Source organism: Ammodytes marinus (genome assembly GCF_949987685.1).
Source record: "Ammodytes marinus genome assembly, chromosome: 22".
NCBI classification, from domain to species: Eukaryota; Metazoa; Chordata; class Actinopteri; order Uranoscopiformes; family Ammodytidae; genus Ammodytes; species Ammodytes marinus.
In genome coordinates, this window is record NC_137226.1 from 10,111,921 (window position 1) to 10,127,875 (window position 15,955).

The following is a 15,955-nucleotide window of genomic DNA, read 5'->3' on the forward strand; positions in this document are numbered from 1 at the left end:
CTTCTCTGCATCTCTGACTGCTTATATGTTATTATATTTCAAGATTGATCCAGCCTCAAGTAACAGTAATGGCAGTTAAGGTGCGCTCATTTTTGCTTTAACGTTGTATCGTTGCCACAATCAATAGTGTAACATAATGTAAACTGTTTTTTACACACCAAGCACTACTTAGAGACCATGCCAAATTAACTCTAATACACTCCATACAACATGAGTTTTTTCCCATATCAAATCGATGCCGATGTTTGTTTTCTGAGCACACATTACAAGCCACTAAAGCAGAGCTGCTGACAAGAAGGTGTTAATTTGATTAAGCAGGGGAGTTCTCATTTCTACCGGGACCTAAGAGTAGAGGAGTTACTTAAATAACATATTTTACTCAGTTGAAAAATTCACTCAGTTGAAAAAACAGTCTCACAACAAATGACATGATCCTCATCCCCAGATGAAGCAGCTTCTAAATGGACATTGTGGTGACATTGTTGTAACTGTTTATTTTAACCTACATTTTTTTATTTGTCTTTGGAGAGAATTGCCGAAAATACTCAAGACAAAATGGACATTTTTAACAATTTCAATGTCCAATAATAACCCTGATCTGAAGCCTTCCAAGCCTGCTGTTAAATAAAAATTGTCAGCTACAAATGCAAATGGATGGAAAAACAAACAGCATTAAAATGGAAAAAGAAGAAACAGCTGAGTTGAGGACAGTAAACTAAAGTTTAAAGAAGAAGATAAACTGGATATAAGAAAGGGGAAGGTATTGATGTCTGCAATTTCAATGTATTTGGCACCTCTGCCAATCACGATGAACGCATTATCTGTTTTATTTTTTCTGGCTTTTACTTGGTTTCCAGCAACATTTTTGATGAAAATTACAGACTGCTACACACATTCCAACAAGAAAGAAAATAACATTTGAGTTATTTGACAGTGCAAAATAACAAATACAATTTTTAGTTTTTTTTTGTTCCAAGGAGGAGTCTTGATCCAGGTGAAACACAAGATACATAAAACGTGTATACTACAAATACATTTTATGTATAATACATAATGTATAAAGATACATAAAATGTGATATAAAATGTATAGAACAAATGCTTAAACCTCAACAGGCAAGCTAACCTAAAACAATGCACATCAACATATTCTCCTTGATGCTGATGCTTCACTTGTGGCAGCACATCACATATAATAAACGGACTGATTCATTGACTGGCGTTATCGACCACATCAGAAAAATTGCCCCTCGGATGAGGTCATCAGCTGGTCTCCTGTGGCAACCTTAGACTATCTGGACAGTGGTGATAATGACCTGCCACTCTCACACACAGAATGTTTCTCTATATAAACAGACAAGGTGCTCTGTCCTCACTGCCTGTTAGTATTACATGTGATTTTTGGTTAACTTTGGGAATTGAGGATATTCTCTCTCTCTCTCTCTCTCTCTCTCTCTCTCTCTCTCTCTCTCTCTCTCTCTCTCTCTCTCTCTCTCTGTGTGTGTGACAGATTGTCATATCAGTCCATTAGTACTAATAGTGTTGATGTTATCAGGGCCGTTAATGGCTCCCTAATAACAGGCTGGAACTCAAACACTCATAGGAAACGAAGTGTGAAGTGATCAAAGTCCAATGATTCTGCTGCCCACTTTTCCTTCTTTCTTACGTTGGGGGAAATTTGCTGCCTCTTCCTTCCTTCCTTCCTGCTTCCTCTCTCAACCAACTCCCAGTGTCTTATAAAACATGTACATCCACATGTACAGTAGCAGATGCTTTAGACCCAAAACCAGAATCAGCTTCAACTGATATAGGCTACGTGTATAAAATGTATTGTTAGGAGGGTCGTATTAATGCACAGCACCTTTATAATGTTGATAGGACCTTCAGATCTTCTATAAACACACGCACGCACACACACACATACACACACACTCACTCTCACTCTCTCTCTCACGCACACACACACACACACACACACACACACACACACACACACACACACACACACACACACACACAATTTCTACTGAGACTAGGAAGTTCCAGACCATTGGTTTAGCTGATAGAGCTAAAAGTAAGGGCTGACTATTAGCCCTGGCTTAGACTAATCAATTTCTTCTATGTGTGTGTGTGTGTGCGTGTGTGTGTGTGTGTGTGTGTGTGTGTGTGTGTGTGTGTATGTGTGTGTGTGTCAACGAGAGGCGGGGTCCTCATTTTGTACAGGCAGTCCGAAGCAATTTTGTTGCCAGTGTATTCTCAGATGGAGGATGTCGTGTTGGTTTAACTGGTTTTCCTTTGTAAGTCCAAGAGTTGATGAATTATACCACACTGATTCATGGACTGATGTTCTCTATACATTGTTATTGGTTTGGTTTGTAGTTTTGTGTATTCTTTTATGGCTTTTATTCATAAGAGTTGTCCTGTGCTCATACGTTTTTCATGTCATTTCTTTTCAGTCTCCTACACCCAGACGAGACAAGTGGGACAACTATAATTTAGCTCTACAGAGGCACAGGTGAGTGAAACTGCTCAATTTTCTTTAGTATTTTATTATACAGAGCGCTTAGAATGTGGGAAAAATGAGATATGAAAACAGAAAAAAGATCGAAAATAATGTATCTTAAAATAAATTCCTAATTAGAACAATATAGTAAATAAAAAGCTTTGAAGGCTGGAGAATTAAAGACAAGACTGAAGACGTTAGATTAGCCTTAATCAAAATAAAATAAAATTAACATTTGTCATTTTGGTTACGGATTTATTTAGCAAATGTTTTAGTGGGAATTTTTGCAAAACTTTTTGGTGATGCTACACTATGTTCCTGCAGTGCACCGCTGCTGATTTAAAAATAAATTATTTACTTAACTTTGAAAGTGCTTATAAGTATGTGAATGCCACAGGATTTTTAAGCAAGCTTGAAGGATAATTTTGCTTTATTTAAGTCTTCTTGTTGCCGCAAGTTTCCCTGTTTTGGAACTTAATTGTTTTAATCCACTCCAGCATGCTTGAAATGTGCAGGTTATCTATCAATCTAGTATATAGAAATACGCTCGCATTCACACACCAATATGCTGCCCAGTCGCAGCAGTAGACGTCCTTCCGCTCTAAAAGTCATCGGTTTGCTCTAAAATGTACTTCTTTTGGCCATTAGAACAATCAAGACTTCCCCCCCCCCCCTCCAACATGGACTTCATCCATGTTGGGGGGGGGGGGGGCTACGAGTTCATCCCCATCATCAGAGATCTGGGTCAGTGGGGGAGGAATAGTCCCACAGCTGTTAAACAACTGCTGGTGATGTGTGTGCATGTTATACATATGCAATATGTGCATGCATGTTTGCTTGCCTGTGTTTATGTTGTTTTTATGTGTTTATGTTGCGTTTTTTAAGTTTTTATGTTTTTAATCTGTAATTTATTTTTCTTCGTATTACCGATTTGTCTTTATGTGCCAGATTGCTTTATTAACTTTTCATTTCCATAATGGCATGAGCAGATGTTTTACTGTGTATGTGTGTGTGTGTGTGTGTGTGTGTGTGTGTGTGTGTGTTTGTACTTAAATGCTTATAATATGCAAGTGCATGTTAGCTTGTTGTAGCTGTGCACATGAGCCCACACTGTATGGTATGTGTTCGTCCAGTGTGTGTTTGTGTGTGTTTTTGTGTGTGTGTGTGTGTGTGTGTGTGTTTTTGTGTGTGTGTGTGTGTGTGTGTGTGTGTGTGTGTGTGTGTGTGTTGACTTTGTGTATGTGATGACTGTGTGTTCCTGGTATTTAGCTGAATGTGGCTTAATGGGCCCCGGCAGCAGACAGTCCATTTAAGCTGTCGACGTCATTTTAGTGTCATTTCTTCCCTGTAGCTCTCGTATGGTTCAAAATGCCATTGGGGCTTCGCTTTGTGCACTGAACAATAAACACAAGATTACTTGTTCAAACAATTTATACAAAGCTGTAAACAGGAGAATGGAAAGTTGTAACCCTAGATCATTACCAAAAATAGAAAAAATAAACCTTAGTTTTGCTTGTAATAGAAAACTGAAAATGTTAATCGAGTGACCTGTCTGTCAAAATGCTACTATGGCTGATAATCACATAACGTTATATTAATTTGGCTGATGCTTTGGTCAAAATCTACTTGCAATAGATGAAAAACATGCGTCAGAAAAGCCCATGCGAGTCATTTTTGAAAAATAATTTGGAAAAAGCAGCAACAAAATCAGAATAAAAATGTTAAATTATATATTTAGAGACACATTTTTTGCTAATGATGTGCAGGTTGACCCAGGGAGATAAACCATTAGCATACTGCACATTTTAACATGAATTACTCTTGGGGTAGTTGAAATGGAATATGAGATTAATGTGAGATTTTATGCAACTATAGAAATATGTATATACAGTATTTTTAAATCCATTTTTCTTAGTTTTCCTACATGAATTGGGGGGGGGGGGGTAAACAAAAATAATTGTAAAACCTATTTAACTTAAAGACCATTGGATGTGCAATATAGGACACATTTACAGAGTTGATAAATCAAGGTTGAGGTACCCTGATATATTGTCTTTGCATGTGTGTGTGTCTGTGTATATGTACATGTGTGTAAGGCAACGAGAGTCCACTAGGTGTCCCAGCATGGTTATATTATAATGCTGTGTCAGCCAGGTAGGTCTTCCTCCACAAATCCAATCACCCTGCCAGGAGTCTCTTCTTTTTCCTTCTCCTTTTGCTCCGTTTCTTTTCGTCTCTTCTTCCTGTCATCCTTTCCAAGCTATTCCCATCTGTTCCAATTTTCACCTTTTCTCTCTCTCTCTCTCTCTCTCTCTCTCTCTCTCTCTCTTTCCTCTCTCCTCTCTCCTTTTGTCTTTCTTTCACCCCAATCCTACTCTTTCTCTCCCATGACATATTACTTTAGTTAAACTGTGCCACTGCCACTTTTTCTTCCATCTATTGTCTTTCTCAGTAAAAACAGACAGAGAGAAAGATGGAGAAGAAAAGCATAGGAGTGTGTTTGTGTGTGTGTGTGTGTGTGTGTGTGTGTGTGTGTGTGTGTGTGTGTGTGTGTGTGTGTGTGTGTGTGTGTGTGTGTGTGTGTGTGTGTGTGTGTGTGTGTGTGTGTGTGTGTGTGTGTGTGTGTGTGTGAGAGAGAGATAGAGAGAGAGAGAGAGAGAAATACCAGGTAAAGCAAAGGCTGATGAGATAGATTAAGGAAAGAGAAAGCGATACAATTAGAAAGAGAAAGCAGGACTGGAAAGACAGTAGGTCAATGAGCATTAGAGAAAAGATAAGGGAGAGTTGGAGAGAGATAGTGTTTCTGTTAATGTGTGTGTGTGTGTGTGTGTGTGTGTGTGTGTGTGTGTGTGTGTGTGTGTGTGTGTGTGTGTGTGTGTGTGTGTGTGTGTGTGTGTGTGTGTGTGTGTGTGTGTGTGTGTGTGTGAGGGAGAGGGATGGAGAGGGATGGAGAGTGCAAAAGGAGGGAGGGAGGAGGGGTTTAATCCTGCCTGGATTATGGTATAAACTGGTGCCGGAGAGCTGGAAGCGATACGCTGGTGAGAGAGAGAGAGGAAGTCCCTCTATCCATCACTCCATCACTTCATCACTCCATTACTCCACTCTCTTTCTTACTCTCCATCCGCTCTTGTGTAAGCGTCCCGGGCACTGCGTGAATTTTTTGGTTTGGATCCACCAGGATGTGAGGTCAGCAGAAAAAAGGAGTCATTCAGAAAAAAGAAAAGAAAAAGGATGGCCAGATATGCATGAAGTCTCTTGGGAAAATATGTGTTTGTTCATGTCCTGCTTGGGAAATAATTTGCGCTCTGATTATTAAGGACTGAACTCGCGTGGAAGGCAGAAGTTTTGCCAGGACGACTGAAGACAGTTTTTCTTTTTATCACTATCCTTTCTTTCCTCTATGTGAGAATCACTCCTGTAGAGCATGGAGGAGAGACTGGGATAATCATGGGAGGAGGACCAACGGGATTAAGAGGTGTAGGAATAATATGGCAAAACTCCGTCATGACTCCCAGTGCGTAGAAATGACCTTTGACACTGGAGACAAATGCTTTCTAGACTCTCTTGTGTGCCGGGGTAACCAGCTGAGCTGACATCAAACCCTCAATCAGACACTTGTAGTTTGTTATCTGTCCTATTCGGATCTTTGCACTCTTCTCCGGGATCCACATGTCTAAGAGGCAATGGCTTTAAAGCATTGACCACATGACCTAGTGAGTAATCTTCACTTCCATTCTCTTTATGTAATGATTTGGGGAAGTATTTTTTTAATCTTCCTGCAAATCTTTTTTCTTTTTTTTTGCCTCCAATTTGTCCTTTGAATTAGCACCCTGGGTTTGTGGGACTGCACAAGGGATCGCTTCCATTTCGCATTCCCCAGGAAAAGCAGTTTTAAAGGCTTCAGACTGTGACAGATTCCCTACATGTCACCATGGATCCCTGTTTATTTTAGGCAGCTCCAAACTGCCTCCCCACAAGTCTATGGAGTGTCTCAAGATTTGAAGTAAACATGATTGTCTTGAGAAAATTGCAAGTTTTATACTTACAAGGTTGAAGCAAATTGTGGATAACTTCTTGCACGTTAGATTTCCCTTCCTTGTGGTATTAAAAGATGCTCAAATTTAAAGCTTGCAATGACACAGAGATATAAACAGTATTTTTGTATTAGCAATCAATCACATACATTGTGTTTTAGGGACAAACCCACAGGCAATAATGTCCTACCTCTGTAGTTCTACTCTTTGAAGCTTTTTAACTGCTTTTACTGTGTTGGGTCACTTTCACCACTGTCATGGAACATTGTTTAATAATCTAGGTATGCCACTTGCACATACAAGGTCCTTAACAGTGGTGTCAGTTGTACTTAAGGTACTTTTATATATATGTTTTAGAATCCTTTAGATTAACTTTTTAAAGGCAAAGATATGTATTTTATATATAGGCTATAATATAGATGCTGTCATTTTAAATGTTGTTGAAACCTGTCAGTATTGTGTTGAAAGTTGGTGTGCGGAAACCCATCTGTGTGTTCACCTTGTCCCCTCCAAGCCGAATAAAAATGCTTACAATTCAGGAAAGATATCTGATTTATTCTCTAAAATTGTATCATTTATACAAGCAAAGTAGTATCCTTTTAGGTTGTTTTAGACACTAAACCTTCACAGGTTGTACTCAAGCCATCTCCAGGGGTTTTACTCTTGTTGCAATGACACAGGCTTCTCCATTTCACCTTTTAATGCTTCCCTCTCTCTGTGTTTGCACTGTGACCAGGGTACTTTTTTAATCTCACTTTGAGCTGTCCTAATTTCATCCTTTTTTTTCTCTCTTGGCGCCAGCTCGCAACAATTGCTGGACTGATGCATATGGCAGCAGCTGCAGGGATGAACCGACGGTGCTGTGGAAAGGCCGGGAATGCCAGTAAATCAGACAGAAGTGGGCCGCTGCACAGAGCGAGGCTGACCATGCTGCTGTGGATTATCCTGACCGGTTCGCTGTGCCTGACAGTCGACGGCCAGATGAAGATCCCACCGGAAACGTGAGTGCAGCTGCAATAGAAAACCCTTATGTTGATAGGTTTTTACCCTGTAGGGAGCATCAAAAGGAACCCATTCAGTCAAATCAATCTCTATTGTCAGTGTCAAAGCTATGTACATCGAAATAACTATAATTGCACTTAGTTTTATCCATAGAATGAGATTGACAAGGACACATGCAGATCATGCAGGAGAGAATAACTTTCCTATGTACATTTTGTTTGATTTTTGACACATAACACATGTATTTTTTGAGCTCCATAAAACTATCTTCAAATGATTCAACCAATTCAAATATTCAATCTGCACAGTATTCTTTCCAGGGATCTTAACTTGACTGCCTTTACTTGTTTTTATCAAGGAAAAAATCTCCACTTCATTTGCGCCTGAATCTTTTTCACTGCGATCTACTGTATTTAATAGAGGGGGGAATGCAAATCTTCAAAGACTTTACTTACATTCAGCTTATTGGATACCTTTATGTAATGGACTTGCATACTCAGATCGCATTCTCACTTACAAAGAGACACAACATACTCCCATATAAAAGTAAATACAAGTTAGATGGCCACAACGCGATTGCTTTATTAAGACATTACATCAACAGTTTTATCCGGTATTTACCCCATGGACTCCCTGGCAAGTGTAGCGGTGTTAGCCTTATTGAAACCACATGTCACATGGATGACTCAATACTGTTCTTTCTATTTTGGCCTAAAACTCCATACCGATACATATGGGCCGTATGGTACCTGCACCTGTCACTAAATGCCAAACTATCCTACAGCCTCTCTACAGCTACTGCCAAATACGTAAGCTGAAGTTGACGTAAACATTTGGCTTATACTAAATATATAATATTAGACTAATTTAGGCATTTTGCCATCGTACATTGGGACATTAAGCATACGCTTTACACACTTATTACATGACTGAAAATGTATTTTATATTTGATATTATTAATTTACATTTTTAGCTATGATAGTGTAATTGCTCTGGGTTCAGCAATGTGATTTGGTTGCTTGTTCCACCACTTAGGTGCGGATTGAAATCTCAACTGTTGGATTGATTGTCATACCCTTTGATTGTGAATTGGATCTCACCATTCACTTACCTGGAGAGATTTGCTTTAACTTATTTTTTGGGAATAATATATTGGTTCAATGTAGAATTCATGGTACCCAAATAAAAAATACTTCACTCGATTTTGGAAATTCTCCACCTCTCCATTCCCAAACACACCAAGCTGTGCAGCATACACATAATATATAAGATTTTTTTTTACAGCATCAATGCTCCATAAAAACAATGCTTGAATTGTCCAGAGACAACCTCTTAAGAACCTATGTTGTTTCTTTTATCTGAGAGCTCAGTCTGTTAAAGAGCTCTTCCTTAAACATCTTGTACAGTCATGCTGGGTAACCATCCCTCCCTGGAGATTTATTATTTTCTAATGATTGTATTATTTAATTTATCAAATCCAATGTTGCATCTGCTATTGGTAGGCCTATATCATTTGAAAGGTGCCAATTGTTGGTATTTTAATGAATTTAAGAAAGCCAGGAAGTCTTCCAAAGCCAAGGGTCCATTGATGTTTCTTATAATGGCCGATACTATTCTTCGTAAAGTGAAACACAACTGTGCATCAGGACTTGCAGTAGCCTTTAACCTCAAAAAGGAATGAAAACGCTGCGTTTGTTTGCTGTTTGCAATCTGGATGAAACTCTTTCCCCTTAGCAGTTTAAACCTCCTGCTGACATATCGATACAGTGATGGCAGTCCACCATAGCCTATTAACTGTGTGTGTGTGTGTGTGTGTGTGTGTGTGTGTGTGTGTGTGTGTGTGTGTGTGTGTGTGTGTGTGTGTGTGTGTGTGTGTGTGTGTGTGTGTGTGTGTGTGTGTGTGTGTGTGTGTGTGTGTGTGTGTGTGTGTGTGTGTGTGTGTGTGTGTGTGTGCGTGTGTGTGTGTGTGTGCGTGTGCGTACCTGCCTGTCTGTCTGTCTGTCTGTCTGTGTGTATGTGTATGTACAGTATGTGTCTGTGTCTGTATCTGTGTGAAGTCATACATACTGAAGTAGTATGGTCAACAATACCAATAGATTCAATAGATTTGTCAACCAAAACCATGACAGCAAAGATTGATTACGCAGCTTCAGGATATATTCTTTGAGTATGTGTGAGGTTTGTCCTCACACAGAGTGCGTGTTGTCAGGAAGGCTGGTGTGACTGATGGGGATTAAAGCTTTGAGTGCAGCGGAGTTCAGCTGGCCAACACAGGTCACTGAGCCCAAAACTGCTTCACTTTGCCTGGGGAAGATTTGGCAGCAGGGCCCCTCCGGCTCTGGAAGTCAGCGGGATATGGCAACAACATTTCAGGCCAGGAAGGTCAAATCTTTAGCCTTTCAAGGAACAGTGCTCCGCTGCCATGGGGAAAAGGGATAACGGACAATAAGACTTCAACGCCAATGACACATTTTTGGAGTGACAACTTGGGAAATAAGCACCATTTCTGAGTGTGTAATGCAGATACCCCCGTGGAAGGCTATTATTCAGTTCAGATTTAGTCATTTTTCTCAATTAGGCTAACAAAATAATAACTTTCTTTGTAAGTATTTTCTCTCTTGCTGCCTTCCCTTTACTGTGTTGTTTTTGGTCTACTTTGACCCAAGTTCTAACAGCATACAGTCTTAGATGCACTACAGGCAGGGTTTCAAAAAACAAATTCAGCCATCTAAATGAAACTTTGCCTCATTTATCTATCAAAAAAACTTCTTGATACTACCCTTAAACGATCAGAGTGATCTGACTCATTTCAAGCCTTAGAGCCAAGAGATCCTTAGATAGCCCTTAGAACATTTCCTTAAAAACTGATATTATGGTTTTTATTATTGTATCCTATATTATAAGTCTGTGTTATCTATCCTCATATTTTAGAATGAACCCACAGTTACATTTCAGAAAAAAACAAATCAACAAGTCACTTCTTACTACTACTAGCCAATCCTTAGTACCCGAGGCTGGCCGGCTAGCGTGACAACACTGCTTCCAAAACTAGCTGCGAGCTGGCCGACTCCCCATAGGCTGAGCCATCTGTCACATCCTGTCTACGCTCTAACCTCTGTTACCTTGCATCCACATGGAGGATTTGTAGAATTACTGCATGTTATATAGCACGGAGTGACCCTACGGATGGGCGGACTGTCAGCTTCTACTGTCACCTTAACAGTAATCTGATTTAATCTGTTATTAGTGAATGCAGGGTAACCTCTCAACATGATTGGCCTTGTATTTCAATGTTCGCCTTGACATAACTGTTGAATATAGGTGAAAAGCCTTTTAACACAAATAGCCAAAAAAGGGTGCTATACAAATAGAGGTTATTATTATTATAAATCCACAATTCATAAAGGGTTCATAAGCGTTTATTTCTTAACCATTTTTATAGGGTGTATTGTCTTAATGCCCTGTATGCCTCAGGCAAATACATTTGTGGAAAAAGTGCCATGCAAACTTGCCTTGCCTTTTTTATGTCTTGCATTGTTTGCATAAACACGTTGATTAAAGCAGTTCGGATGGATTTGAGTTTGAGCATTTCAGCACAATCATAATATCCCGCCTTCCTCCAATGCAGCCCCACCCCCTCATTCCTATCCCTGTTTTTTTTGTTTTGTTTTTGAAGAAACTTAATTTAGGCTACACAAGCAGACTTACTTGCTTAATACTGTCTCCGTGCACAAAGTGAGTTATATTGTGGCTGAAGAAACTGGTGGCTGTAGTAGGCTACCGGTACCACGCTGATCTGCTTGTATCACTGGTTTCACTTCAGATATGTCGGCCAGAACACCACTTATGCTTATAATGAGACTAGGAGAGGAGGAGTAGGGTTTTATCCGCTCTTTATTTTCCTTCTTTCACAGGCACAGCCGCATACAGATCGCGGAAAAAGAACAAAGGCTTAAACTCCGCTCGTGAGGAGACGTTTGAACAGCTGTTGCGACTCGCGAATCGCAGCCGCTAATAACATGCACAAACTATAACTTATAACAGCGATCGGGACTACATGTACATACTCACACACGGGTGATTCACATTTACACTCAGATAAACACGAATGATGGCTTACTGTGGCAACTTGCTCACACACATCTCACCGAGGGAGAAGCGAAAGGAAATTTACTGAACTGGCTCTCTGGCCGACTGACGTCACGGCCCAACACTAAAACACAGCTTAACACACTGTAAAAAATAACAAGAAATAACAACACTGTAACCTTTTCTACAATGGTCGCTACTCGCTAGGCTACTGTCTGCCGTGGAATCAAAACAAACCCTTTCGTTGAGGACGCGCGTGCACGAATGCGCGGTACACAAGCAGACGGCAAACAGACAGGTCTGTCGGCCAATTAAATCGTTCGGTCCGAACGATTTGATTGGTTGTAGTTTTCACCTAATATTATGAGACTGAAATAATTGTTTCTTTTTATTCCTGGTGGGTCTACCATGCATTTTAGAGTGTAAAAACCTTATTTATACCATTTTAAAGTCATTTAAAATAAGTGTAAAAACTCTACAAAGGTAAGAATAGCTTTAATATCTGTCACTGATGTTGTTTTTCTCCACATTCAGGGTGCAGCAGTGGGCCGTATCCTTTGGCAAAGAGATAGCTGCCCTGTCCACCAGATACTCTGGAGCTAAACTGTTGCAGAAGGTAAGAGATCACATACACAAATGCATACAAACACATACACCCGTCCCACACACACCCACACCCAACCACCCACACACACAAACACAAATACACACACCGTTGATCAGACACACAAATGTACTTTTCTGCTAAAAAGAGCTGCAGAAACACATTAATATATACCCAAAAAGAAAAATGTTTCCCATTCCAGACACTGACTGACATTGAGGGGGAGGTAATGACGGCCTCTATCGATCATTCCTAACATACAATACTTTGATTTGGCTTTCCGTATTCTTATCCACACTTTCCAGGCTTATTATTTTATCAGCTTTTTAAAGTTACATAATACAGTTGGGCCTCACAATGGATTACAGTCAGTTTCCATCTTTTTTAAAGCCACATTTTTCTTGCAGATTTACTATTTGTCAGACATACGTTCACAGCGATAGAGACGGTTGGATGGCAGGTGATGACATCATCACACATCAGACCGAGACGGACTGAGTCTGTATCTTCTCCCCCTCCCAGCTACTCACACAGCCAATAGGAACACTACTGGCTCGCGTACAGTTTCCACTCAACATCTGCACATCATGGCCCAGAGACCAATGTGATGACACACTTAATTCAAAAGCACATAAATACACTGGCACACATAATCACACGCATAATTTACAGGTACACACACACACACACACACACACACACACACACACACACACACACAAACACACACGTAACTTTTAATTTCTCCCGGAAAACCATATGACAAAAGCTCATTCATTTCTGCTTGTTTAATTCTACAGCATGAATTTTAAGCCCATTATTGTGTTTTACCAACGCATACAGTAAAATGGCATGCTGACATACTGTAACATCATGTGAACTGAGTGGAATTTGATTGAATTGTTAATTTTTTGTTTTACGAATATGCCTTAGAGATTCAGGAGGTGTGTGTGTGTGTGTGTGTGTGTGTGTGTGTGTGTGTGTGTGTGTGTGTGTGTGTGTGTGTGTGTGTGTGTGTGTGTGTGTGTGTGTGTGTGTGTGTGTGTGTGTGTGTGTGTGTGTGTGTGTGTGTGTGTGTGTGTGTGTGTGTGTGTGTGTGTGCGCGCGCGCGCGCGCGCGCGCGCGCGTGTGCGTGTTTGTGTGCATGTGTCTGTCTTTAGTAATTAGGATGTGCAGTTTTCCTCTGCATGCCACCTTGTAGAATCCCTAGCAGGCCCAACTACCATCTGCCACACACACACACACACACACACACACACACACACACACACACACACACACACACACACACACACACACACACACACACACACACACACACACAAGCACACACACAAGCACACACACACACACACACACGCACACACAGATCATCTCCATCTGCAGTATACATGTATCTTTATTTTGGTTTTACCCTGCAATTTTTATGACGAACAGTACAAACCATCCACCAATCCAGCCGCCAAACAAACTAAATTTTACAGCCTTAAAAAAGAATCTAGCATGCAGCTTGGCGTTTGTGCCTGTATTGTAGACTGGTTTAACCTCAGATAACCTCTTTGTTTAGCCAGTTGAAACAATTTTACAGAGTAAGATCCACGCGGGATGTAAAATCCTCACTAACTTAATCAAGCAGCCCCAGACATAGTAGCAGTAAAAGTGATGGTATCGTAGCAGGAGCTGCTGCCGTGTCATAGAAGTAGCATTAACACCAGTTGCTGTAGTAACAGTATCAGTATTAGCATTATTTATATACTGTATGGTTTTCCTAGCAGCGCACTTTGTCTTTTCATTTAGTCAGTGGTGTGTAAAAAGCACCAAGCGCGGTGGTTTAATCTCCGAGACAAGAAGCCATTAATCACCCACCTCTGTCTAATCGATCGGCTTTCTCGTTATCAGTGGAACATTTAGTCACTCTTTTATGGCCCAAGTAAACTGAATGGGATATTGACTGTTTGAAGATAATACAAAAATTGTTTGCTTCTTTTACATTTTTTAGAAAAATAGATATTTTTTTGGTCACTTGCTCTTTATCATCCTTTTGAACTTTTATATATCTGTTTGTCACTCTAATCTGTCTTTAGAAGGCTCTGTTTCCCATGTAATGGAAGCAGCATTTGTGGAAGTGAAAACAATATATATATATATATATTAAAGGTGCTGTAAGCGGAATGGTTCTTTTAGCTAACTTCCTGTCAGTTACTGCAGTTAGCAGTCCCCTCGCTCGTCCCTACGTCACCACATTAATGCACTGCGGTCTTCAAGCAGCGAGTTATCTAGCATCATCTCAGATCCATAAGTGTGATAAAACATGATATTTGGGAAGGATTTTTACCTGCTCCGCCATTGTAAGCGCATAAACATTCACCCATGTGTTGCTCTGGCGTGCACCAGCAGTGAGATGATGAGTGAGACGGGTTTCGGTTTGTAGCGTTCTCTCTTGTGATTGGATATTAATTTTGGGATCCCCGAAAAGTTTATTTGCCGATTACATGCAGAGCAGCTGACTGAGAGATCGGCTTTATGAAACGCGCACATTATGTAATTGATCACTTTATGAATAAAGAGCGATTTTACACTTATATTAACATAAATAAACCGCTTACTTCACCTTTAATTTGAATTACATATTGATTTATTTTTTTTATTTTACTTGGTCAACAAGCTACCCAAAATGTGTAACTGGAATGACCTTTTCCCAACTCTCTGGGGTTTTCCAGTTTTGAAACTCCTATTTAGCCTACAGAGTTAAAGAAGGGTAAGATGTCTTAATATTTTGCTGTAGGTAATAGTACCACCAAGAGTCAACTGCCAAAACAAACAATTACCAGTAAATCTGTCATCTGACGCCACTACTGATGCTCTTATCATCAGTGCAGGAAATGAACCTTTGAAGCCACTGGAAACAACAATACAGGGTCCATTATATTACATATATGTGTGCCATACTGAACAAACACACTCGCCATTAGCAGCCAGAACAATATGTTCAGCTCAATCAAAGGCACTAAACATGAGATTGATAAGATGTTTCTATGTACAAACCACTTCATTTATTTTGAAAACTAAATCAGTTTCCATTTCCTCGAGACTTTGTCTAATTGGTTTGAATTGTAAACATTAAAACACATTAATTCAAGTTTTGTTAAAGATTTCATTCTGACCACTTTGGTGATCTTTGCACGCTGTAATTTGACTGGAGAAACAAAGGTTAGGTAAAAAAAAACATATTAACATCTCACTATATTATGAATCCCATTAAAGTAATGAATAGGTCATTGTTAATATGCAGTGTAATTGTATTACTGTTTGCATCAATGGCTAAGTAAGAAATGTTTTCATTTATTTAATTGTTGATTGATCAATTTGACACAGCCAGTGTAACTGTTGTACCTATAAATTGCACAATACAATCATCACAACATGCATTTATTTCAGTTACAAGGCTCAGTGTGCATCAGATGTTTTTAGTTTTTTTCATGGCATCACTCTGTCATATTGCAGATTAGAGTGAGGGTCTGGGGAGGGGATGATGTCAGGGCTCTGTACTCCAAACTGTAAGTGTGTGTGTGTGTGTTTGTGTGTGTGTGTGTGTGTGTGTGTGTGTGTGTGTGTGTGTGTGTGTGTGTGTGTGTGTGTGTGTGTGTGTGTGTGTGTGTGTGTGTGTGTGTGTGTGTGTGTGTGTGTGTGTGTGTGTGTGTGTGTGTGTGTGTGTGTGTGTAG

General features: G+C 39.9%; 1 protein-coding gene across 1 annotated transcript in view; it reads left to right on the forward strand.

The window, feature by feature from the left end:
* Nucleotides 1-7,358: 7,358 nt before the first annotated feature.
* Nucleotides 7,359-15,955, forward strand: part of cacna2d4a (calcium channel, voltage-dependent, alpha 2/delta subunit 4a) — a gene marked incomplete at both ends in the record, with an annotated part of 86,262 nt that continues 77,665 nt past the window's right edge. The window contains 2 exons of the mRNA XM_080050707.1: nt 7,359-7,537; nt 12,163-12,244. Of these exons, the coding sequence (XP_079906833.1) occupies nt 7,359-7,537; nt 12,163-12,244 (261 nt within the window). The remainder of the gene's footprint in view (nt 7,538-12,162; nt 12,245-15,955) is intronic.